The following is a 25,275-nucleotide window of genomic DNA, read 5'->3' as shown; positions in this document are numbered from 1 at the left end:
TTCACTGGGTGTTTCCCTATTGTTTTAATACCCTTTCCTTTTTTGCCTAAGCTAACATAATTTGAAGGGTCATTTGCAGACTAAGAATCCTAAGTAACAAACATGAGGCATATGAAGTTCCTTTCGCACATGTAAAATGAAACTCGCTCTGCTTTTACCCTCCCAAGCTGCTCACTCTTAGCTTGTTTGATGGCCCACCAACCCAGTTTCCAAGTCAGACAACAGGAAGACATTCAGATATTTCCATCTTCTCCCCATTTGAAAACATGCTTTAAACTCTGTGGGCTTTACATCCTAGGTGTTTCTAAATGTCTCATCTGTTATCCCAATCAATGCTTTGGTTTATGACTCAACATTTCTTGCATTAATTACTAAACTGCAATTTGGGGAAACCCAAGCCCGCCTGATTCTTCCCACTGGGACCACAGCAATCTTTCTAAAAGGAGGAGTCTGAATATGGATTCTAAACCCTTCCATGACCCCCCATCTTCCAAATCAGTATCCAATGCTAGCTGACTATTAAAATTACTGGGGGAGCTTGAAAACTATTAGTGCTGAGGCTTCCTCATGTAACTGCTCTAGACTGAGATCTAGGCATGATTTGAAAGCTTCCCAGTGGTACAAGGTTGAGAACAACGGGCTACAGGGAAAGACTAACTTTCTCGGTCCTCTGCCCACCTGTCTGACTTCACCTTTTGCCACACCTTTCCTTACCTTTGCATCTCAAAGGCTGAAGTGCCTGCGGGGTCAGGAACACACTGAGCTGGTTCGTGCCCTGCGGTTCCGCCCAAGCGCTTCTCGTCAGAATTGCATTCCACCTCTGCAGGCCATCCCTGCCTGGCCCACCAGAAAAAACCCTCATCTTTAAAAAACTGGTTGCATCTCAGCCCTCGTGCGGTCCTCTCGCACTGCCCATGTTTGCATAATCACGTCCCATCATCACATCATCAAGGCTGGCCCAGGCCTGTGGAATCTCGCTGTTCCCTGCTCACTGGCTCCTGTTCTGCCCCATCCCCGTGCTCCAGCCACAGTGCAATTCACACAGGCCCGGGGCTCTCACACCTCCGGGCCTTTGAACAGCAGCGTCTTCTCCTTCTCGCATCTTTCCTCATCCCCCGTTGCTTACTTTCAAGCTTTCCTTCAGGTCTTGGCTGAGACGTCCCTCACTGATCTGCCATGCCAGGTCGCCCTCTTTGTTTCCACAGCGTCCCGCATGCTCCCCTAAGTTGGGGAGCCACAGCACACCAACAAGACAAGGCCCATTCCGCTTGGGTTGAGAAAAGGCTTCTGAAGGTACAGATGTTCGAAAAGGATATAGAACACATCAGCTGCAGTGCCTCCATCCATCAAGGGCACTGTACACACTTTGGTGCATTTTCTTCCAAACTTTTCTGTGTGCACACAACTGTATTTTGTGAAATGTGCACATAATAAAACTACAAGCAAACACTTACTAAGTCCTGCTCTGTGCCATTCATGTTGACATGTCCAGTGCATATTTACTGAGTTTCTACTCGGTGCTATACACTACTCCAGGTGCTAGTGTAGGACAGCAACCCAGACAAACAAGATCAAGGGGCTTATGTTCTACCAGCCACACTCTCAAAAAACAAGCAAAAACATGCAATGAGCAACTGAGTGACCACCCACTTCGGAGTCTCAAAGGTCCCTCTAAGAACATCACAGTTCTGATTAGCATTGCAAGGAGCCACTGGGCAGGGGAAGAGCACTCCTGCAGGGATGGTTAACGACAGGCCCAGCAGAAACAGGAGTGACATACTCCGTTCTTAGAGGAGTGGCATGGCTGTAGTGTGGTAGAGAGCAAGGTAAGGTGAGGAGACTGGGTGGACACACAGACAAGGGCCGAGAGGCACAGGGCTCTGTCAACCTGGAGGAGGAGCGCGGGCTCCGTCTGCAGTCGATGGGAAGCCACTGGAGGGTTTTGGCAGATTAGCTCAGTTCTGCTTGGAACGCCCTAGGAGATGGGTCATATTTTTTTTCTGTCTGTACAAATGAGGAAACTGAGGCTTGAGGAAGAGACATGTCCAAACTCATAAACAAATAAATGGCACAGGTGGTAATTCTAGTCAGGCAGTGACTCCAGGACACATATTCTTCAGAAGCAATTGACGTGTGCTCCCCATTCCAAAGACAGGGACACTACGGCCCAGAGAAGCCATGGACAAGGCTGGGCCAGAAGAAAAAGAGGAAGCTACAGAGTTGTGGGGAAACAGGCTAAAAGAAGGAACAGGAGTTGTACTTCGGGACTCTGCACACTCAGCTTTGTTCGTAAGCAGTTCCAAAAGAGCCGCCCTCACCTTGCAAGCTCGGTAGAGGTACTTCTTATCCTGCGTGAGACGGTAAAGGGACAGGAAGGAGTAGCCGTTGCCAGCAGTCCCGTGGCAGATCCCGTAGCCCTTCCGCAGCAGACCCCGCTGCCAAATCACATCGCTACACTCCATGGCCTCTTTCAAGTACTTCTCCTCCTTAAAGATCTGGGCAAATTAAAAACAAAGCAGTGCTAAAAAGACATTTTCAATGAAGAGTTTGCAAAATACTTTCCTTTTCTGATTAGAACATGGCAAGATGTTAGGAAAACCAAAATGGCATTGGGGGCTAAAACAGACAAAAAAAAAAAAAAAAAACCCCACCAGCAACACAGTACATAGAATCTCACAATTTCAATCCATTAGCCCGGCGGTCTCCAAACTTTCTGGTACTAGGGACTGGTTTCCTGGAACCATTTTCCTACGGACCAGGAAGGGGAGTGAGGATGCTTTTGAGATGAAACTGTTCTACCTCAGATCGTCAGGCATTAGTTAGATTCTCATAAGAGGCGTACAACCTAGATCCCTCGCATAAGCAGTTCACAATATGGTTGACTCTCCTATGAAAATCTAATGTGGCCGCTGATCTGACAGGTGGCAGAGCTCAAATGGTAATGTGTGATGGGGAGTGGCCGTGAATACAGACGAAGCTTCACTTGCTCACTGCAGCTCACCTCCTGCTGTGCAGCCCAGTCCTCAACAGGCCACGAACCAGTACCGGTTCACAGCCTGGGCGCTTAGCCCATCCCCCTTCTCCTCCTTCTGTTTCATGGTTTTACTAAAGTAATCCTAAAATTTGGTTTTTAAAATTAAAATGAAAGCTGCCATATCTTTTTGGTAAAATGTTTTCCTTCTTTCTTGGGATGCACATCCATAGCTCTAACACTTCTGCTCTTGTAGAAGGCAATCGAGAGAGTGAGGCCCTGTCAGCAGGGCAAGGGTGTCCAACACGCTGGTCAGTACACATCAACGGGATCCAAGGACCTCGCACCACCAGGCTGGCAAGATCCATGTTCACCCACCCCAAGGAAGCTGGCACGAAGCTTTCTGGGGTCCAGGAGCAAATGCTGCTTATATGGTCAGCTGCAGAGACAGGCAGGCTCAGCAAAGGCAAGACATGGCAAGAGGAAGCTGCAGGTTTTCACCTCTTGAGATTCCCTCGTGCGTCTTCTTTTTTCTCCTCACGTGCCAGGTACTGTTTTCCTGATCCTTTCTTCAGAATCTGTTCTTAGTTATCCCTACCTGCTGCACTCATCCCATTCCAGTGCAAATAGGTTTTGGACAATGAATCAGATCCACAAAGGTCATCACTACTTGGGTGGCAGGTCAGATCTCTCTACTTGTGACTGATGAGCTGGGCACTTAGCTGAGAAGTGCTCTTTGGCCGCAGGAAAAAGGCGGCAGTGGGGGGACAGGGCATGAACTGTGACCAGTGTCTAGACAGGGCAGAGCAGGAAAGAGAGGCAGAGCAGGAAAGAGAGGCAGAGCAAATCACCAGGGAGATTGAATGTTCCCAATGTTAGGCTGTTAGGGAATCAGAAACAGGGCCCCTTCTGTCAGTCACAAAGGCAGCTAAGATGTGGGCTCTGGGGTCAGACAGCCTGACCTAAAGTTCCTACTGTCACCTTTTAACTGAGTGACCTTGGATAAGTCACTGAATCTCTGTCTTAAGTTTTCTCAACTATAAAAGGATGACATTCCTTCAGCTCAGTGGCTTGCTGTGAGGATTAAAATGTGATCACATCCATGGAGCTCCTGAACAGTGCCGAGCACGTGGGGAGTGCCAAATATTTCCCAGCTATGACTGACCATTACTCTTCCCACTTTATCGTCCCAGCACACATACTTCATCCTGTCACTTGCATCTTAAGCCTCTGAAAATGAACTGTAAAGGAAAACCTGTTTTCCCATCCTAAGGAAATATTCAGTCAAAGCTAATGAGTGAGAAGATAAATGTGTTACAGGCTGTCCTGAAATCGCACAGAGAGTGAGGCCAGCCCTAAAGAGAGCTGGAGCTGCCCCTCCTAGTGGGAGCCTGGGTGAGTGAGGATCCACAAGGAAACTGATCAGGGTTCCTTCATGCTGTCCCTGTGTTGTGAGGCTGAGGTTGCTGGAGCCATGTCCACAACACTGCCTGCACTGCCGCTGCTCAGCACCAGCAGCCTACCAAGCCTGCCCCCGCCCACCACATACATTCATGCTCTAGGCAAACAGCTACTTCTAACAGTGAGATATCTGAGAATCCAGAATTATGGAAAAACCTCCAGGACTTAATCACAGATTCATCTTCTCCACACTGTATTACAACAATCCTACATGGGCTAGAAAATCCATGTACCTATCCACATTACCTCCCCCAAATGGTAAGTTTCCCTAGGCAGTGCAGGACAGAAAGTGTGGAAAGACAGCACGATGCAAAGGAAAACCTGAAGGTTCTGGAGTCAGAGGACAGGACTAGGGTCCCTTTTCCACCACGCCAGCCTGTGACCCTGCCTGGGCCTGCGCACCCACGCTACAAAACAGATGGATCCCGAGATGACCCAAACGTCAGAAACAGAGACAAGGGTTTTAGGCAGTTATTAGAAATATCTTCACAGATGAAAAGGGAACTAAAATCATCATCAGTGAACCCTGAGAAAAGAAAGGCAGGGTAAGACAGAAACTAATGGATATTCTGTACCTAGAAAAACATCAACAGGTAAAATTACTAAACTCACTGGGTGGGTTTAAGAGCAGACTGGACATAATAGAAGAAATCACGAGTGAATACAAAGGCAGGGAAATAGCAATCATCTGATCCAAATTGTAGAGAAGAACAAGAAACCTGGAAAACTAAAGCCTCAACCTGTAGGAAAAGAGAGTCCAAACAGCCACCCAGGGTACTAAAAGACACACATTTACAAGTTCAAGTTCAAAGGATCTTAACCACGATACATACAAACACATCTAGGTATGTAATAATTAAACGATTGAAAGCCAAAAACTAAGAGGAAACCGTGAAAGCCTCAAAAGAAAAAGCACACGTTCCATCCAAGAGAACCGCGCAAAAATGACTTCAGAACAACAGAGGCCGATGGCAATGGAACACTGCCATTAATGCACCTAAAAGAAAATAAGTCAATCTAGAATTCCACATCCAACAAAAGTGTATTTAAGAATAAAGGTGAAATAAAGACAAATTTAAGACAAATGAAAATCAATTTGTTGTCACCAAATATGGACTACAGGAAGTGCTAAGTTCTACAGGATGAAAAAAATCATACCAGATAGAAATCACGATCTTCAGGAAGAAACAAAGAGCACTAACTAAAATGGGAAATATGCAAATAAATATCAAAACTGTCTCTTTTGCTTGTATCAATTAAAATAAAATATTCAGGGCTATTTAAAGCAAAACTTCTGGCCAGGCATGGTAGCTCTAATTCCAGCACTTTAGGAGGCTAAAGCACGAGGATCAATTGGGCCCAGGAATTCAAGACTAGCCTGGGCAACACAGTGAGGACCCTATCTCACTAACTGTTTAAAAAAAAATTTTTTTTAAACAATTTTTAAAAAATTTAAAAATAAGGCAAAAATTCTAACATTATACTACTGGTTTACCACATTTGCAGATTTGATAAATATGGCAGATGGAGCTCAAGTCGCTGGAGTAAGAAGAACCACCTTCCTATGAGTTTCCTACAGTTTATGCAAAGTGGCTCAGAGTTAACTCTAAGGAGATTGTGAAAAGCAAAGGATATATATTACAACCCCTACAGCAATTACTAAAAAACAGGTGCAAACAGATACAGTTAAAGAGTCAATAGAGGGCCAGGTGCGGCTCACATCTGTGATCCCAGCACTTTCAGAGGCCAAGGTAGGTAAATCACCTGAGGTCAGGAGTTCAAGACCAGCCTGGCTAACATAGTAAAACCCCGTCTCTACTAAAAATATAAAAATTAGCAAGCTGGGTGTGGTGGCACATGTCTGTAGTCCCAGCTACTTGGGAGGCTGAGGCAGGAGAATCACTTGAACCCAGGAGGCAGAGGTTGCAGTGAGCTGATATTGTGCCACTGCACTCCAGCCTGGGTGACAGAGCAAGACTACATCTCAAAAAAAAAAAGTCAACAGAAAAATTAAAAAAGAATCCTAAAAAACTCTTCTGTCTCCGCCCTACAAACACAAAAAAAGGCAAGGGGAAAAAAAAAACAGGGAGCAAAAACCCCAAATGTAATTGAAAAAAAATTTTAAATGGCAGCGCTAAATCCAGCCACATCAATAATTACATTAAATATATATAAACTAATTCCAATTAAAACACTGAGATTATTAGACTAGATCTAACACAAGTCCCATACAGGTTGAAGGCAAAAAGATATGTCATGTAAGCAGTAATTATAAAATGCTGGAGCAACTGTATTAACATCAAAGTAGATTTCAAGACAAAGAATATTATCAGATAAAAGAAACATTACATGATGATAAGAGTCAATTCATCAGGAAAACATAACCATCATAAATATGTATTAAGACAGAGCCTCAAAATACACAAAGCAAAAACTATGAAAATTAAAGAGAAGAAAATAAACATACAATTAACATTTGGGAGACTGTAAAACTCCTCCTCCCATGACTGAGTAAACAAACGAACAGGTAAGGCAAATCTGTGAGGGTCCGCAAACTACAAGCCCACACAGTCTGATCTCTAAACAAAGTTCCCTGGGAGTGTGGCCGTGAGGGTTCATTCACACACTGTCTGTGGCTGCTTTTGTGCTACAGTGATAGAACCGGGTGGATGCAGAGATCATGGACAATAAGCCTAAAATATTTTCTATCTGGGTCATTACAGGAAGTTTGCTGACCTCTGTAATTGAATATTTGAACAATACATTCAACCACAGGCCCAGCTGACATTTCTAGCACTAGCACACTATGCCTGACAGCTAGAGAATATGCATTACATTCAAATGCACGGGGGACATTCACCAGGACAGACTAAATCCTGGGCCATAAAATATGTTTAAGTAAATTTATAAAGATAAAATCGTACATGAGATGCTCTGTAACAACAATGGAATTAAACCAGAAATCAATGAAAATATATATACAATTCTCAAATATCTGAAAAATACATAACCCACTTCTAAATAACCCATGAATCAAAAAAGAAATCATATGGGTCATTATGGAATATCTAAAACTAAATGAAAATGAAAACGAGACATAAAAATGGAGCTAAAATAGTGCTTAGAGGAAAATGTAAAGCTTTAAGTACTTATATTAGAAAAAAAAAAGGAAAAACCTAAGATTCCTCTTTAAAACGTTAGAAAAGAGCAAAGCAAATCTAAAGTTCATCGAAAGAACTTTGGATTTATTTTTTGTTTATTTATTTATTTATTTTTTGGACACGGTCTCACTCTTACTATACATTAAAAAAATGATATGAATAACATTATGCCAATACATTTGACAACTTAGATAAAACAAAAAACATTGAAAATACAAAGAAAACCGATGCAAAATGATTCTATTAATAAAATTGAATTCATAATACAAAGCTTTCCCACAAACATTTAAGCAAGTAATAATACCAACTGTACACAAAATCTTTCTGAAAATAAGAGAAAACACTTTCCAATTCATGTATATGACCAGCATAATCCTGATACCTAATAAAAACAAAGATTTTATAGAAAAAGAAAATATGGACTAATAGAAACAAAAAATCTTTTTTTTTTTTTTTGAGATGGAGTCTTACTCTGTCACTGAGGCTGGAGTGCAATGGTGTGGCTTCGACTCACTGCAACCTCCGCCTCCTGGGTTCAAGCGATTCTCCTGCCTCAGCCTCCCGAGTAGCTGGAATTACAGGCGCCTGCCACCATGCCCCGCTAATTTTTGTATGTTTAGTAGAGACGGGGTTTCACCATGTTGGCTAGGCTGGTCTCAAACTCCTGACCCTAGGTAATCGGCCCACCTCAGCCTCCCAAAGTGCTGGGATTGCAGGTGTGTGAGCCACTGTGCGTGGCTAAGACATAAAAATCTTTAACAAAATATTAGCAAGCTAAATCTAGCAATATCAATAAAAATAAAAAGATGAAAATCACATCCAAGTGAGGTTTATACTAAGAATGCAAGGTTGACTCAACTTTAAAAAAACCAATCAATGTAAAATCATCACATTAATCAAACAAAAGAGGAAAACCACAGGAGCATTTAAATAAATGCAGGGGGGAAAATGACAAAATTCAACATACCTTCATAATAACTAGTTTTAAAAAAATGATGTCAGTTAGTTCTACCCAAATGGGCCTAGAAATTCAGTAATTCAATGCACTCTGACTCATAACTTCCTCAATCGGATAACAGGAACCTAAGAAAAACAGTGAAAGCTTATTTGATGGTAAAATATTTTTTTTTTTCTTTGACTGTCTATAAAGCAAAGATGTCCACTCTGACCACTTCAATATTATACTATAGATCCTAACCAGTGTAAAACAGAGGTAAAGGAAGAAGAAAACTCAGAGATACTTGTACACAGAAAATCCTAAGTAATCTATAAAAAGCTACTAGAACTGATATGTGAATTTAGCACAGAATATAAAGTCAACATACAAAAAGCAATTGTGGCCTGGTACAGTGGCTCAAGCCTATAATCCCAGCACTTTGGGAGGTCGAGGTGGGCAGATCCAGAGCTTGGGAGTTTGAGACCAGCCTGGGCAACATGGCAAAACCTCATCTCTACAAAAAATAGAAAAATTAGCCAGGCATGGTGGTGCATGCCTATAGTCCCAGCTACTTGGGAGGCTAAGGCAGGAGGATATCTTGAGCCTGGGAAGTAGAGGCTGCAGTGAGCCACGATCATGTCATTGCACTTCAGCCTGGGTGACAGAGTGAGACTCTGTCTTAAAAAAAAAAAAAAAAAAAAAAAAGGCAATTCTATTTCTATATACTGGCAATAAACAATTGGGAAATGTAAATAAATAACATACTTAGGAATAAATTTAACAAAAGATGTGTAAGACCTGTGCAGCAAGAACTATAAAGCACTACTGACAGAAATTAAAGAAAATATAAATGAAGAGGTATACCACATTTGCGAGGAGAAACACTCAATGTTATTAAGATGTCAGTTCTGGCCAGACACAGCGGCTCATGCCTGTAATCCCAGCACTTTGGGAGGCCAAGAAGGGCAGGTCACTTGAGCTCAGGAGGTGAAGACCATCCTGGCCAACATGGTAAAACCCCCGCCTCTACTAAAAGTCAAAACTAGCCAGGAGCTGGGTGCGGTGGCTCACACTTGTAATCCCACACTTCGGGAAGCCAAAATGGGCAGATCACGAGGCCAGGAGTTCAAGACCATCCTGGCCAACATGGTGAAACCCATCTCTACTAAAAAGACAAAAAATTAGCCGGGCATGGTGGCAGGTGACTGCAGTCCCAGCCACTCGAGAAGCTGAGACAGGAGAATTGCTTGAACCCAGGAGGTGGAGGTTGCAGTGAGCCAAGACCACACCACTGCACACCAGCCTGGTGACAGAGCAAGACTCCATCGCCAAAAAAAAAAAAGATGTCAGTTAGTTCTCCCCAAATGGACCTAGAAATTCAATGATTCAATGCACTCTGACTCATAACTCCAAGAGGTTCCATTTTTAGAAGCTGACAAACTGACTCTAAAACTTATATGAATATACAAAGGATCTAAAATATTCAAAGTGATTCTGAAAAAGAACAAAGTTAGAGGTCTTAAGTTACCTGATCTCAAAACTTACAATAAATGTAGAATAAGAAAAACAACATGATGGCCAGGCACGGTGGCTCACACCTGTAATACCAGCACTTTGGGAGGCTGAGGCAGGTGGATCACGAGGTCAAGAGATTGAGACCATCCTAGTCAACATGGTGAAACCCTGTCTCTACTAAAAATACAAAAAATTAGCTGGGCATGGTGGCGCGTGCCTGTAATCCCAGCTACTCAGGAGGCTGAGGCAGGAGAATTGCCTGAACCCAGAGGCGGAGGTTGCGGTGAGCCGAGATCGCGCCATTGCACTCCAGCCTGGGTAACAAGAGCGAAACTCCATCTCAAAAAAAAAAAAAGAAAGAAAGAAAAACAACATGATAATATCATATAGATAAACAGGCCCAAAGTAACTCAATGGAGTCCAGAAACAGACACAGGCTTATTAGGTCATTTGATTTTTGACAGAGGAACCAAAATCAACCAAATGGGAAAAATAAATGTCTTTTCCACAAAAAAATATGGGAAAAGTCAGATAACCCCATGGTTAAAAAAAACACCTGATTTGTTACATCATGTAATATATAAAACCTAATTTGAGATAGATCACAGGCCTAAAGGTAAAATCTAAAACTAAAAATTAAAGTAGAAAATTACATAACCACAGTGGCTCATGCCTGTAATCCCAGCACTTTGGGAGGCTGCGGCGGGTGAATCACCTGAGGTCAGGAGTTCAAGACCAGCCTTGGGGACATGGAGAAATCCTGTCTCTACTAACATGAAAAATTAGTTGGGCGTAGTGGTATGCGTCTGTAATCCCAGCTACTCAGAAGGCTGACACACAAGGAATCACTTGAACCCAGGAGGCAAAGGTTGCAGTCAGCCAAGATAGCACCACTGCACTCCTGCCTGGGAGACAGGGTAAGACTGTGTCTCAAAAAAAAAAAAAAATATATACATTTATTTAAGTGATGCTTAAAATTAGGAAAGTACCAGAATCTTCAGTAATGAGGAAAAGAAGTACAGTTTTAAAAAATCTTTTCATGTAATTCTGATACCCCTTGAAAAACATTCCATGTTTCAAATAACCAACTTGCAAACAAGCTTTGGGAACAGTTTGCATGAAAGCATTTTCTGATAGATGCTACAGCTGACCACCAGGGGACACTCCCATTGCAGTTCTATTGGAGCTTCCCAGGGCAGGCGTGTGGACGCAGCAGGGATGCGGTGGCTGCTGCCACATTCAGTTCAGCATCTAAGGACTGCACTGGTGTCACTCTGGTAGGGGTGTCATATGCTCTTCTTGGACAACACATTTACCTTTCCAAATACGATCTCATTTAACAAATATATTTGTTTATAGTGGCTAAACCCACACAAATTGCTCATGCCCTAGGGCTCAAAACATGAACAGAAGGAAGAATTTGCCACAGTTACCCATAATTTTTTGTCAGATAATCAAGAGCTGGTTGTAACTACTCATCCAAATAGCTTCTAGTTACAGGGTCCACAGATGTAATTTCTTAGAAAATCATTTGCAATAAAATTCCTAATAATGTGTTAAATATTGTTAAAAACCTTTTTTTTTCTTTTTTTTTTTTCTTTTAAGGTAGAGTCTTGCTGTGCCACCCAGGCCATAGTGTAGTGCCTGGATCACAGTTCACTGCAACCTCCTCGGGCTCAAACCATCCTTCCACCTCAGCCTCCCAGGTAGCTGGGACTACAAGTGCGTGCCACCACACCCAGGTAGTTTTGTTTTTTTTTTTTTTTTAGTAGAGACAGGGTTTCACCATGTTGCCCAGGTGGGTCTCCAACTCCTGGGCTCAAGCAACCCTCCTGCCTCGGCCTCCCCACGTGCTGGGATTACAGGTGTAAGCCACGGTGCCTGGCCAAACCTTTACATTTTAAGGCCATCTAAGATACCATATAACTTTAAATTAACAGGTAATACATGTTCCTACACAGAAAAGCACACCTACTAAATAGTAACACATGATGAGCATTTACAGGGAGGGAAAACAAATTTTGTGATTGTGGATTGAACTTATGTTTTCTTTGAAAAGGATAATTAATAATATTTTTTCAAGTACTTGGACACTTTACACCTTTATAAGCATGGCTGAACAACTTAGGACTTCATATGCCAGAAGAAACTGTAAGAGCTTGTTATTACATAAAATTTGAACATTCCCTACCTAATTTTAAGAGACAGTTTTAATAAATGGAGGCCCGCTCCATTTAACTGTAATTTGAGAGAAAATAGAGTTTGGAGCTGTGCTTTCCTAGCTTTGTCTCCCCCACCATGGCCCCTGCCTTGGTCAAACACAAACCCTGCCCTCCACTCAGGGACGCAGACAGATATGCAGATGTGTCCATGGTCAGTTTCCCTGCCAGCAGGGAATTTCAGCCTACACTTATTTTCTGCGGTTTATACTATGAAGAAGATGTAGTTTTACCCCCAGTTGTAAGACCATATTACATATGCTTTTTCTTTTTTAAGTTTTTCACTGATACATAACTGTACATATTTAAGGGTGCATGTGATATATGTGCACACAATGTGTAATGATCAAGTCAGGGTATTCAGGATGTCCATTACTTTGAACATTTATCATTTATTTATGCTGAGAACATTTTAAGTCTTCTCTTCTAGCTATTTTGAAATATAAAATAGATATGCTTTTTCAAATTACCACTGATGCCTTCCTGCCCCTAGAAGATTCTGATATTCCTCCTCATTCCTCATGTTCAAGAATCTTAATGTAGAAAACACAATTATGTTTTAAAGACTAAGTATCTTGACATCTTTGGCCCCATGCTTTCTGCAGGAGAGAAATATGTTTTGGAACCAGCAGGGCAGGGCAAGGTGTTCGAATGGTATTCTGGGCAGAAGTCCTGCTGGAAGGAGTCGGCCACAGCCACCTGCAGTCTATCAGCGGCAGAGCTGTGCTGGCTTCCTCCTGAGTGACTAGCAGTGGTGGAAACAGATGGTGGCCACTGTCAGCAAAACTCATGAAAACGGAACTGCCCAGGAGGAAGGGTCCCCACAGGATAGTCTGGTCCTGGCACCTGCTTGCTGTCCACAGGACTCAGCTGTTGAAACACAGTGGAAAAGCACACCCAGCAGCAGAGATCAGCCACCAGGAACACCCAGCTGTGTTGGCTGAGCCTCTTTAAAGTGAAGGGAAAAGGAGTTTAACAAAAAGCAGCTTCCACATTTTAGCAGTAACACATCTGTTTTGAGTATCAGTGGGCTCCTGTCTGTATAGTCAATATTATGCTTACACATTATTGTTGGACATTTATATTACATATGTTCCTCTAAGACAATGAAATTATAAATGCTCCAAACCCTAAAAAAGGGAGGCAGTGATTTGAACAGAATTATGTTTTAATTTAAAAGTGGGGGTACTGTTAGGAAGATAACATCTTATTTTCAGAGAATACATTTTGTTGTGTTTCACTCTGACCAAACATCATAATTTTCTGAGTTGATTTCTCAAATGCTCATATCTGACTTTTATATGATTTGAATATTTTTGGTATTGTAGGAGGACTAAAAATTTTGAGAAATTAGCCCAAATTACGAGAGACAATTCTCCCCAGTTTTTCTAAGTAATTTATTATGGTAGCTGTAAAGGAAAAATAAAATTGACTCAGGTACCAGTTCTTCTATTATTTCCAGGTAGAAATATGAGTTCCGCTCCATTAATTCCACCTATCTATCCAAAACAAAGACACCTTGCCAAAATACTGTGTTGAATAGGGCAATCATTGTGTTATAGTTGTATACTTCAATATATTACTCCAACATCAACTACTACATCAACTACTACAAATAAAGATGCATTAAATAAAAAATAAAATTGCAAAAGAAGCATTATTTGTTTTCAACTCACATAACAAATCTTAGACCAGGACGGAAATCAATAATAGTGTTCTTACATTGTGCCCAAATATATTTAGAGCCTACTGGAATTAATCAGTGAAGGTATGGCCTATTTTCCTATAGTATCCCAGATGTATACAAATTTGAGTACCACCTATCTCTTGTGAATAATATAACAATTTTAAACTCAAATTTAAAAGCTCCTGGACAATCATAATTATTATTATTAATGATATGCAAGCGAGAAAATAAACTGATGTGAAACGAACAAAAAAGCACTTTGGTTATAATCCTGTCCACTCCCTTACTGGATACCCATACTCATTAGAACGAAAATCATTTGATCACTGCTCTGTCATTTAGCACATGAATATAAACCCTATTAACATACACACACACATGCACACAGACTTGTAGCACTAATGACAGTGGTGATAAGTGTTAAAATACAGAGACTTTATTTTGTAAAAACATTCATTCTAAAAGCTTTTTAGTGTACAGTCAAATGGCCTTACCAAACCCAAACCGAAAACCTGGTGGTGAAACCTGGCTCCCTGCAAAGGGGATGGCTGTGACGGCGAAAGCACTGACCTTGTACGCCTGCATGAGCATGTGGATGACCCCTGGGGCGCCGTGGCACCAGTGCACCAGCCGGTCAGTTTCATTGCTTAATGACGATGGGTAATTCCCAGATCGAAATTTTTTGTGGCGCACGTAATCAATACTGGGTTTCACCATTTCTGTCAAGGTTTCTTGGTCCACTTTCGCTGCTGGCTTTAAACAAACAAAAATAAAACACAAGTTATTTTTTCTGAAGTTATTTCTTTTAATAATTGTATCATGGCTAACATAATAAAACATAAATTACATGGAAAACTAAAGAGCACATAAAATTAGAATTCAAATATCGGCTCATTGAAGATTTAGGCAAAACTTGTTTCAACTTTTTGAAATCCTTCTAAAATATCTTAATGTTATAATGTATTCTGTCTCTCTGGTGGATTAGGACCACCCTCCTAGAAAGTAGTAAAGGAAATGACTGAATGGCAAGTGAACCTAGGAGTAAGTAGGTTTTGTTTCATTGATTTACTTTGTTAAAAAGTGAATACTTGATTTCCTTCCATGTGGCTCACGCCTCCTAAAAAGCCGGTACCCACTCTTTTCCCAAATCTATATACTGGCTTTGTTACTCAGCCAAATTATTTAACCTCAGTTTCTTTATCTCTAAAATAGGATAATCATAGTACTCAACTCCTAAGGTGTTTGTAAGAAAAAAAATGCACACCTCACTCCTTCATCCAACAATTTGTGGCAATACTGGCTTTTACTAAATGAAGGCACTCATTAAATGTTACCTACTAGAATTTACTGAGTTTGTGTTAAAGTTTTTACTACAGAGACTAAGACTAAAAACACTCTTCAAAGTATTTGCTAATTTTGAGGCATTGTTTTTTTAAAAGTACAAAACATTCAAAGAGTCTCAAGTTACTGTACAGATTCCCATGAAAAACCTGGTGAGGAGTAAGATGACAAGGCTGGGCTAAGTGAGCATCTTAGGGTGACATGCTACTGCCACACAATGCCCTTAGAATGATATGTTAGTATCACACAATGTCTTAAGGTGACATGTTAGCACATGATATCCTTAGAATGACAGGTTAGCACCACAGAACATCTTAGGGTGACATGTTAAACCCACATGTCTTTAGGGCAACACATCGGCACCACATGACATCCTTAGAGTGACATGTCAATGCCACTTATCTTTAGGGTGACACATTAGCACTATATGACATCTTTAGAGTGACAGGTTAGCACTACACAATGTCTTAGGGTGACATATTAGCACCACTGCACGTCTTAAGGTAACAGCTTAATGTCACATGAAGTCTTCAGGGTGACACATTAGCAACACATGGCATCTTTAGAGTGATAGGTGAGCAACACACAAATGTGTTAGGTGAATATTAGCGCCACAGAACGTCTTAGGGTGACCTAATACCAAACAATGTCTTAAAGTGACATGTTAACATGACATAAATCTGCATATTGGTAAAGCCTGAGAGAGAGAACCCGTCTCCGGCCACCGATTTTTCATTTGGCTTTAGTGGCAAATTTCAGGGGTGATGTAGAATACTCTCATAATGAAAATAAAATACAGTATTGCTTTAAATTCTCATCATTCCATTAGCATCAAAGTCTACAACATGACATCTCCTACAGAACAAAATAAAAACCTAATTTCTTCAACAAAAACAATTTTATTAAAAATGAAGGAAAGATCATTTAATGAATATCAATACTTCCAAACTTCACCGAAATACAACTATATTTACTCACTAGAAAATCTTCAGGTGTTTTTCCTGATACACACTTAAAGAATGTATTAGCTTTTTAAAAACTATAGGTCATGAAATGTATTTCCAAAAGGCTACACAGTACAAATTACTTTCATACAGGTTTAAAAAGTCAAAAACTGTTGAAGAGCTTATCTCAAAGACCAACAGCCCGTGTCCTTCGTAGGACACAACTGAGTTCCCTTTGGTTGCGGTGTCTGTTAACCACTTCTTCATATTTCAGTGGTATGTCCAAACAGTACATGCATGCCTGTGCCCTGAGTTACTGATTTTAGGCCTCCCCTTGTGGCAGATGACAGACACTTTCCTTCCTCTAATCTTCCCAAGAGAATTTCATTCTGGTCATCATTTTTAGTTACATCCATATTCCTGTGTTCTTTATAGACTGTAATATGCAAATACTGTTTGCTCCTGAAACAGGAAATACACTGAATTACAGATATTCTTTTACACCTTTTAGTTTTTCCTGGAGCAACTTTCTCACTTTTTACTTGCTTAGTTTTCTTTAAACCAGTACCTAAGCTTTCTCATACCCACCAACAGCTCCGTAAAAAGTCTCTCAATATGATTTTCCACATGATCAAATCTACTATGACTTTGTTTCCCCTGGAGGTGACTCTCCATAATCGGCTGCTATCCAGGTCTTCTGTGCCACTGCAGTCCTGGGTCTTCCACATGCCAACTCCCTGGGGATTCTGCTCCCCTCCCTTGTACGGGATCCCCTCTTCCCTGGATCTGATCCTTTCTTAGAATGCTCCCTTGTTGTGGCAAGACACCACACTCCAGCAGCTTCCGGAGATGGAATACAGGGTAATTAAATTTGGGGGACTGATGTTTTAAACAGTCTTTGCTCTACTCCACATTTAATTAGTAACTTTCTGGACAGAACACAATGTTGGAGTTCATTTTTACTCAAAACTTGGAAGTCATTTCCATGTATCTTTTAGCATCAGTGAAACTGTTGCAAAGTCCAGTGCCATTTTTGGACTTTGTACATAACCTGTTTCTTCCTCTCTAAAGTTAAGCTCTGTCTCCTTATCCCTTACCTTAAGCTTTCACAATAATGGACATGATGTGGATTTGCCTGTCTCCACTCACTATGTAGGAACCTGCTGGGTCTTTCCAGTACGCAGCTATCTCCCTCATTTCTAGAACATATCCTTGTGTTCTTTTCCTCCCTCCCTAGGTCTCCCACTAGTCAGATACTGGACCTCCTGGATTAATCCTATTATTTTCTTACGTTTTCCTCTGCCATTGTCTAGTTCTGCCTGCTTTCTAAGATATTTGACTTTGATTTTCAAACATTTTCATGAATTAAAAATTCAGCTATCATATTTCTTATTTTCAAGAGCTCCCTCTTGTTCCCTCAAATGTTTGTTTCTTGGAGGCAATAGCTTCTCTTAGTTCCCTGAATATATTAAGTATGAATTATTTCTTCTTCGAAGCTTTCTTCCACTTCCCTGCCTTTCCTTTGTTCTTATTCCTACTTGTTCAGGTCTCTGTCTTTCAAGCTGGGGCTTTTCTTCCAGGTCTGTTCATCTCCAGCTACTGGTCTGTGCTCACGCACAAGGCACAGCTCCTGGCTGCCCTCGGTGCACAGGAGGGGCTGCAGATCAGTGGCAATCACTGAAGGCTGGCTGGATGGGGGACTGCCAGGGGTCTCCAAAGAAGCAGACCAATGGGATGTGTAAATGTAAAGAAGTCCACTTCAAGGAACTGGTTGCAGAGGCTTCAGGAGTCCACAAACTGCCGGTGGTAGTGGTGGGGGGGCCGGGCAGCAGGCTGGAGATTCAGGAAGGAGCTACAGCTGGAATCTGAAGGCAGAGTGCTGGAGAATCCTCTCTTGCCTGGGGGTCCAGCCTTTTGTTATAGTCAGACCTTCAACTGACAGGACAAGGCCCCCTCGACCTATGGGGCAGCTGGCTTCACTCAAAGTCCACCCACTTAAATATAAATCTCATTCAAAAACACCCTCATAGAAACAACCAGAATAATGTCTGACCACATGTCTGGGCACCAGGGCTCAGCCAAGTTGACACATAAAATTAACCATCCCAGATGGCAGACTAACTTTTTAATGGGGGCTTTCAAATATCTGTGCCTATGAAACTTTTCTCTGAGCCAGTTGTTTCTCCAGAAAAAAGAGTTCAAGTTCCGAGTAGGGTGGAGGTGTGCTGCCCCTTGAGGGTGAGGAAGAAGTGACGGTGCTTGAGGCTGACGGTGCCTGAGGGGCAGTCTCACCCTGGACCAGGGACACTCACTTCCGCCCCCTCTTTCTAGTTCTGTGCTTCACTCCATCTGTCTTCTACATCTAGCTTTGCTGAACTGAAAGAGTCCGGTCAGGTTTTCCAGACCTAGCTCCTTTAGTCTCCAGCAGGAGTGGAAGGATAAGCAGTTCCCTCCCTGCATTGGGTGCAGGTGCTCACGGAGGTCCAACTGCTATGCATGTTCAAAGAAGCCTCCTGTGCCAGAGCACCCCCCACGCACATGCATGGCACCGCCTGCTGGGGACATGGCACTTTCCTGTCCTGAGTTCCAGGGTTCTGTAGAACAAACTGGCTTGCTTCTCGTGGGCACTCTCCCGTCACCTACTGACGCCATCTTCCATTCCGGCAGGTCAGCTATCATTCCCCCTCAGGCAGTGACACCATCTTCCGTCCCCGCAGGTCAGCTGTCATTCTCTGGCTTGCTTCAGTTCACAGGTTTGCAGCTGGAGCTCCAGATGTCCTGCAGCTTCATCAATGAACTTCGGTTTCTGTTTTGTTGTTTTTCCAGTTGTTTTGAGATGATTTTCAAGAACACTGTTTTTACTCGGCTAACATGAAAGTGGAGTTCTGTTTAGCCCTATTCTGAGAATTTCTGCATATATTGTTCTGACAGCCTTCCAAACGACACCGTCCAGTGGAAACACTACTTTTATACAGCTAAACTACTAGAAAATGAGAAATAAAAATCAGACTCTCAGTCCCCAACTCACTGAGCAGACCCTTTCTTGGCCAAGGGTCTGCTCAGTGAGTTGGGAACTTAGAGGCAACCATGAAGCTAAACTCCCGGTCATGATGGGCTAAGAGGTGGGGCTCACCTCACTCCGCCCCTCCTGTGCTCACCCCATGAGGCTTTCCACCCTAAGCGTGAAGTGGGTACCAGCCCTTTCAGCAGACTCCCCAAGGGCAGCAACAACCGCCTGACTGCTCTCCCACCTTCTGTGGTTTCAACAACCCAAGCAGCCAGCACTTGTTCCTGAGAAGGTGCCAGGGAGGCTCTGGCAGCCTAAGGAGGACACCCAGGGAAAGGTTTTTGTTCCTGTTTCACCTTTTCAAGTAGAGGGCAGAAAACACTACCCTCGGATCCCACTCATGCCGCCATTTTCTGAACATGGGTCCCAAGAAGGAGCATGAAGGTCAACTGTGCAGGCATACACTTCCCCTCTCGCAAAGATCCACTCCTCCTGCAGCTCACGAAGCATAGACATTCAGCCACGTGGCTCGGCATGCATTCCTGCTCCCTTTCCACTCCTTCAGAAGATCTGTTTTTGGTTTCTAGCCCAAAGCTATGATTATCAGCCATCAGAACAGCCACCCTGCAGGCTGCAACCCAGTATGAGAAACAAAGCCCTCCTTTCCACATTTCTGAACCCTCATTCTGCACTGACAACCGCCATGACCCGTGCAGCAGGGAAGAGATCAGGCAGCTCCCCAGCAGGTTCCACCATGCCACTGTCTAAGGATCTTGAAAGAAAACCTGGGTCATTCTCTAAGTCAAATACTCACTACATAGTGTTCCACGTTCTTCCCTTTAAAAGCACATCAGTGGAAAATTTTACAATTTGTATTCCTCCCCAGGAAGTCCCTAATGTAAAGCAAATCAGCCTAAACACATGAACCACACTGACATGGTTCTTATATTACTATGTTCCCCTATGACAACTTGCATTAAAAAAAAAACTTCCAGCCAGGTGTGGTGGCAGAGGCCTGTAATCCCAGTTACTCTGGAGGCTGAGGCAGGAGAATCACATGAACCCGGGAGATGGAGTTTGCAGTGACCCGAGATTGTGCCACTGCATTCTAGCCTGGGCAACAGAGTGAGACCCTGTCTGAAAAAAAAAAAAAAAAGTTCCTGAACAACTGTTAAAACATTTTTATGGGAAAACTGAGAATACACTATGATAGTTACTTTTATGTGTCAAATTAAACATGGTGTCTGGTTGTGTCTCTAAGAGTGTTTCCAGATGAGATTAACATTGAATGGTGGACTGTCAGGCAGATGCTCCTCCCCAATGTGGGTGTGCCTCATCCAAACCATCCAAGGCCTGAACAGAACCAAAGGCAGAGAAAGAAAACATCTATCAGCTCCATCCTGCCTTCCAGCTTCAACTAGAGGAACAGTCTCCTCCTGCCCTTGACCTGGGGTTTGGCTACTGTGGGTCTGTCTTCTGACTCAGAGTAGAGTTACAGCCCTGGCATTCCTGGGTCTCCCACCTGCAGATGACAGATCATGGGGCTTCTTGGCCTCCATAGTTGCATGAGCCAATTCCTGTAAATCCCATCTTATATATAATGTTTATCTCCTACTGGTTGCTTCTCTGGAGAACCCTAACACACGTACAAACTCTAGCTGCTGAGAATAACAGAGCCATTTTTAAATAAGGTGTGGGATTCTGGATACTTTGGAAGCGTGTACTTGCATCATGAAGAAAATTCACATGCCTGTAATCCCAGTATTTTGGGAGGCCAAGGTGGGTGGATCACCTGAGGTCTCGAGTTCAAGACCAGCCTGGCCAACATGGCAAAACCTCATCGCTACTAAAAATACAAAAATTAGCCAGATGTGGTGGTGTATGCCTGTAATCCCAGCTACTCGAGAAGCTAAGGCAAGAGAATGGCTTGAACCCAGACAGAGGTTGCAGTGGGCCGAGATCGCACCACTGCACTCCAGCCTGGGCAACAAACCGAGACCCTGTCTCAAAAAAAAAAAAAAAAAGAAAGTAAGAAAAGAAAATTCACAAATTGAATTATATGCATGTTTTACTTTCTAAAACAATCAACAAAGACAAATAATAACTAGACAAAGAGAAAGTTTTAGTCCTGTGTAGATATGTATTTCCTAGTTTCCTTTAGTGCATAGGAACATGATGTAGTAGGTTAGACATAAAAAGGATCTGAAGTAAAATTTTTAAAAGTAATATATGGGTTTTCCAGTCTAAGATATCTAAATTTTAATCCATATCACTTGACTGACTTACTAGTTCTGTAATTTTGTAGAATAAAGAAAGGTTTAATTTAAAAGAAGAAGGAGAGGAGGAAAGAGTGGGGAGAAGGTGGGAGGGAACAGTCAGCAGTGGTGGGGGGAGGAGGAAGGGGGGAGGAGGGAGGAGAGGAGGAAGAGGGAGAGCAGGAGGAGGAAGAGGGAGAGCGGGAGGAGAGGCAGCAGCAGTGGAGGAGGAGGAGGAGGAGGAGGCAGCGGCGGTGGCGGCATGCCTGGCAGAGAAGACAACCTAGGCCACAGGCTAGGCAGAAGCCCTAGGCCTATGCCAAGCACAGGCTGAAGCAGTGCTTAGTGTAGGGTCTCTACCGGCCTCATAGAAAAGTCAGTACTTAATAGGTGTCAGGGATGACTGAGAGACAAGATCATAACCACAGCAATAAACTCATTAAAAATATAAAGATCACTGACAGCAAGCAAGGTTATCGGGACATAACAAAGTCCCTGCCTCAGTTGGGTTCTGCAGGCCCTGTTGCTCCCTGAAAATTTTTTTCCATTAAGAGTTCCTACTGCAATCAGCAGGAGGACAAGCACAGAAGAAAAGTGTACAAGAGACAACTAGTCTGCTACAAGACTCCACACCAAATACACTCAGGAACTCACCGCACTCTTAGAATTCTACTGCCTGTGGTTTATGAGGCAGAGTTAAGCATCTGAGATTCAAAGTAAGGTATTTCAATCCGGCCTACTTTGTTTGCATGCAGGATTCATTTCCCATTTCATGTTTGATCAAATATGCTATAGTGTTGAAGAATATTCTTACCTACCTGCATTAACATATAGTAGATTCCAGCCATGCCATGGGCTGCTCCAACATACTGCTTCCGGTGCCACTGGTACAGCAGTGGGCAGCGTTCCGTTTTTCTTTCTTCCCTTGACAAAGTCTTACCCGATTCAATAATAGCATTAACTACCTACAGAGATAAAGAGACGGCATCAATCTAAAACTGTATATGTACCCTGTTGCAGTCTAATTAACAGTATGTCATATATATGACATATACAGAGACAGACAGAAAACTTAATCTAAGTCTTTAAGCAGTTAGCAGCTAATATAGTTATATTTATTTTATAAGTTAATAAATGTGGGCAGAAAGAAATCACAAGCCAATGTCAGAGTAGGAAAAGATATTAAGTCTAAGAAATAAAAAGTTCTTTGTATAAAAAGTCAGCCAAAAATCAAAAAAACTTCTTATAAAAACTGTTCTGGATTTTTTTTTTTTTTTTTTTGGAGACGGAGTCTTGCTCTGTTGCCCAGGCTGGAGTGCAGTGGTGCAATCTGGTCTCACTGCAATCTCCACCTCCTGGGTTCAAGCAATTCTCCACCTCAGCCTCCCGAGTAGCTGGGATTACAGGTGCACGCCACCACACCTGACTTACTCTTTTGTATTTTTTGTAGAGATGGGGCTTCCCCGTTTGCCCAGGCTGGTCTGGAACTCCTGAGCTCAGGCAATCCCCCCACCTCGGCCCCCCAAAGTGCTAGGATTACAGGCGTGAGCAACCACGCCCGGCCCGGATTTCTTAGTTGCTCCGTAGCTGCAGTATTTTTCCAAAAAGAGCAGCACATACACCTACTGGGAAAGGCTAGAGGAACTGCTTTATTTATGAAAGGCTAATGATATGACTTCTGCTGTGGCATGAAGGATTTCAGTTAGATCAAAAGAATATCATGTCTGGGATGACTGTTTCCTCATGTCTATCTCCTCTCATCCTTTCTGGGAAAGTATTCCAAGTTTTAGCTGGGCATCTCGCCTCCTAGTTAGAGACAGCTGAACACAGACGCTTGGTGAAGTTCTGGCACTGGGATGGGAGCAGAAGTAAAGTGGGCAACTTGGAGACGGAGTCTCTAACAAGGAAGCTGTGTCGCCTCCACCTCCTCTTCCCTTCATAGGCTGAGGGGCTAACTAGCTTTGGTCCTGCAAATAAGGGTATGCCCCTAGGATAAGGTAGAATGAGACAGAAGAAGCTGGTCCCCATTCGTACCAGCCTGAAATGCTCAGACATCTCAGGAAAGAGAAATAAACATTCTAACTTTCTAAAGCTGCTGCTGTTTAGTTCCAGTAAAAACAGATGAATTAATAAAAGACGAAAGATTTTTTTGTTAATGTCCCTAGAAAAAAAAAACCAGGCTATTTGTTATTTTTAATGAGTTGCTTTAAAAAAGTAATGCTACCTAGAAGCAGAGTCCAGCCATTAACGTAACTCAGTGCTAGCAAATAGGTTTGAATGACAGAGATGCCCACAGTTGCCCATATCCCACAGTACCTCTTTAATAGCTGACTGACACACAGTGCCTGGACCTATCTCCGTGTTCAGGTACAGTAAGGCATACAGATAACCTGCCCGTCCATAAAGCAGCTCATCAGGAAGGTCTGATTCTTGGCAGACAACCGCTTTCTGGAGCTGTAAAAGTCTAACCAACAAGAAAAATTCATTTTTTTCCCAGGGGAGAAGTCTAAAGTACTTCTTCCTGAAACATTTACCCTGTTATTTATTTCAAGTTTAAAACTATGATTTTAAAAAATACTTCCAAATACAGAAATAAAACATCTCCAACTCACTAGTCCCCTTTTGAATGTCAAAATTAAAAATCAAACATCTTTCTGTTATTTTCTACCTTTACATCTATTTTAAACCGTAAAATTTTATTTTGAAATCCAGAAATAAAGTGATTTAAAATTTAAATAAAAATGGCACTATAGGCTGGGCACAGTGGCTCACGCCTATAATCCTAGCACTTTGGGAGGCCGAGGCTGGTAGATCACCTGAGGTCAGGAGTTCAAGACCAGCCTGACCTACATGTCTACCAAAAATACAAAATTAGCTGGGTGTGGTGATGCATGCCTGTAATCCCGGCTACTTAGGAGGCTGAGGCAGGAGAATTGCTTGAAGCCAGGAGGTAGAGGTTGCAGTGAGCCAAGATCACATCATTGCACTCCAGCCTGGGCAACAAGAATGAAACTCTGTCTCAGAAAAAAAAGAAAAGGTATTGTATATGTCACCAATGCTTGGGAATTAGATTGTCATTCTGTCTTTTTCTTTCTTTTTCTTTAGAGACAGAGTATTGCTCTCTTGCCCAGGCTGGTATGCAGTGGCAGGATGATGGCTCACCGCAGCCTTGAACTCCCGAGCTCAAGCAATCCGCCTGCCTCAGCGTCCCAAGTTAATGGACCTACAAGGGCATGCCGCCATACCCAGAAGTTATTCTGTCTTTCAACAAACATTAACTGACTAGCACGTGCCAGATACTCTACCAGACCCTAGGAATGAGCCCTCATTTCTGTTTCTTCAAGAAAAAGTGTAAAAACTCCCAGCACTTTGGGAGGCCAAGGCGGTGGATCACGAGGTCAAGAGATCGAGACTATCCCGGTCAACATGGTGAAACCCCGTCTCTACTAAAAATACAAAAAATTAGCTGGGCATGGTGGCACGTGCCTGTAATACCAGCTACTCAGGAGGCTGAGGCAGGAGAATTGCCTGAACCCAGGAGGTGGAAGTTGTGGTGAGCCGAAATCACGCCATTGCACTCCAGCCTGGGTAACAAGCAAAATTCCGTCCCAAAAAAAAAAAAAAAAAAGAAAGAGTGTAATCCAATAGGTGCAATAAAAGCTTACATTCCCTAATTGTTCCATCATTAGCATATCTAGTTAGTTACTTAAAGGTTGACCCTAAGATCAGTTTCGTTATTATGGTGAATCTAAAGCATGTAAGCTGATTTTCATGCAC

The 25,275-nt window shown here is 42.5% G+C and overlaps 1 protein-coding gene across 4 annotated transcripts in view; it reads right to left on the bottom strand.

Moving 5' to 3' along the window:
- The window catches only part of LANCL2 (LanC like glutathione S-transferase 2), a 60,431-nt gene that overhangs the window by 5,821 nt on the left and 29,335 nt on the right, over positions 1-25,275 (bottom strand). For all 4 annotated transcript variants that reach the window (XM_035253455.3, XM_035253458.3, XM_035253456.3 and 1 more), the window contains 4 exons: positions 23,815-23,962; positions 22,317-22,463; positions 14,522-14,704; positions 2,319-2,495 (listed from right to left, as the gene is read on the bottom strand). In XM_035253455.3, the coding sequence (XP_035109346.3) occupies positions 2,319-2,495; positions 14,522-14,704; positions 22,317-22,463; positions 23,815-23,962 (655 nt within the window). The remainder of the gene's footprint in view (positions 1-2,318; positions 2,496-14,521; positions 14,705-22,316; positions 22,464-23,814; positions 23,963-25,275) is intronic.

Source organism: Callithrix jacchus, chromosome 11 (genome assembly GCF_049354715.1).
Source record: "Callithrix jacchus isolate 240 chromosome 11, calJac240_pri, whole genome shotgun sequence".
In the NCBI taxonomy this organism is placed as follows: Eukaryota; Metazoa; Chordata; class Mammalia; order Primates; family Cebidae; genus Callithrix; species Callithrix jacchus.
Note: the sequence above shows the minus strand (reverse complement) of the source record. Positions and strands in the feature narration are given on the sequence as shown.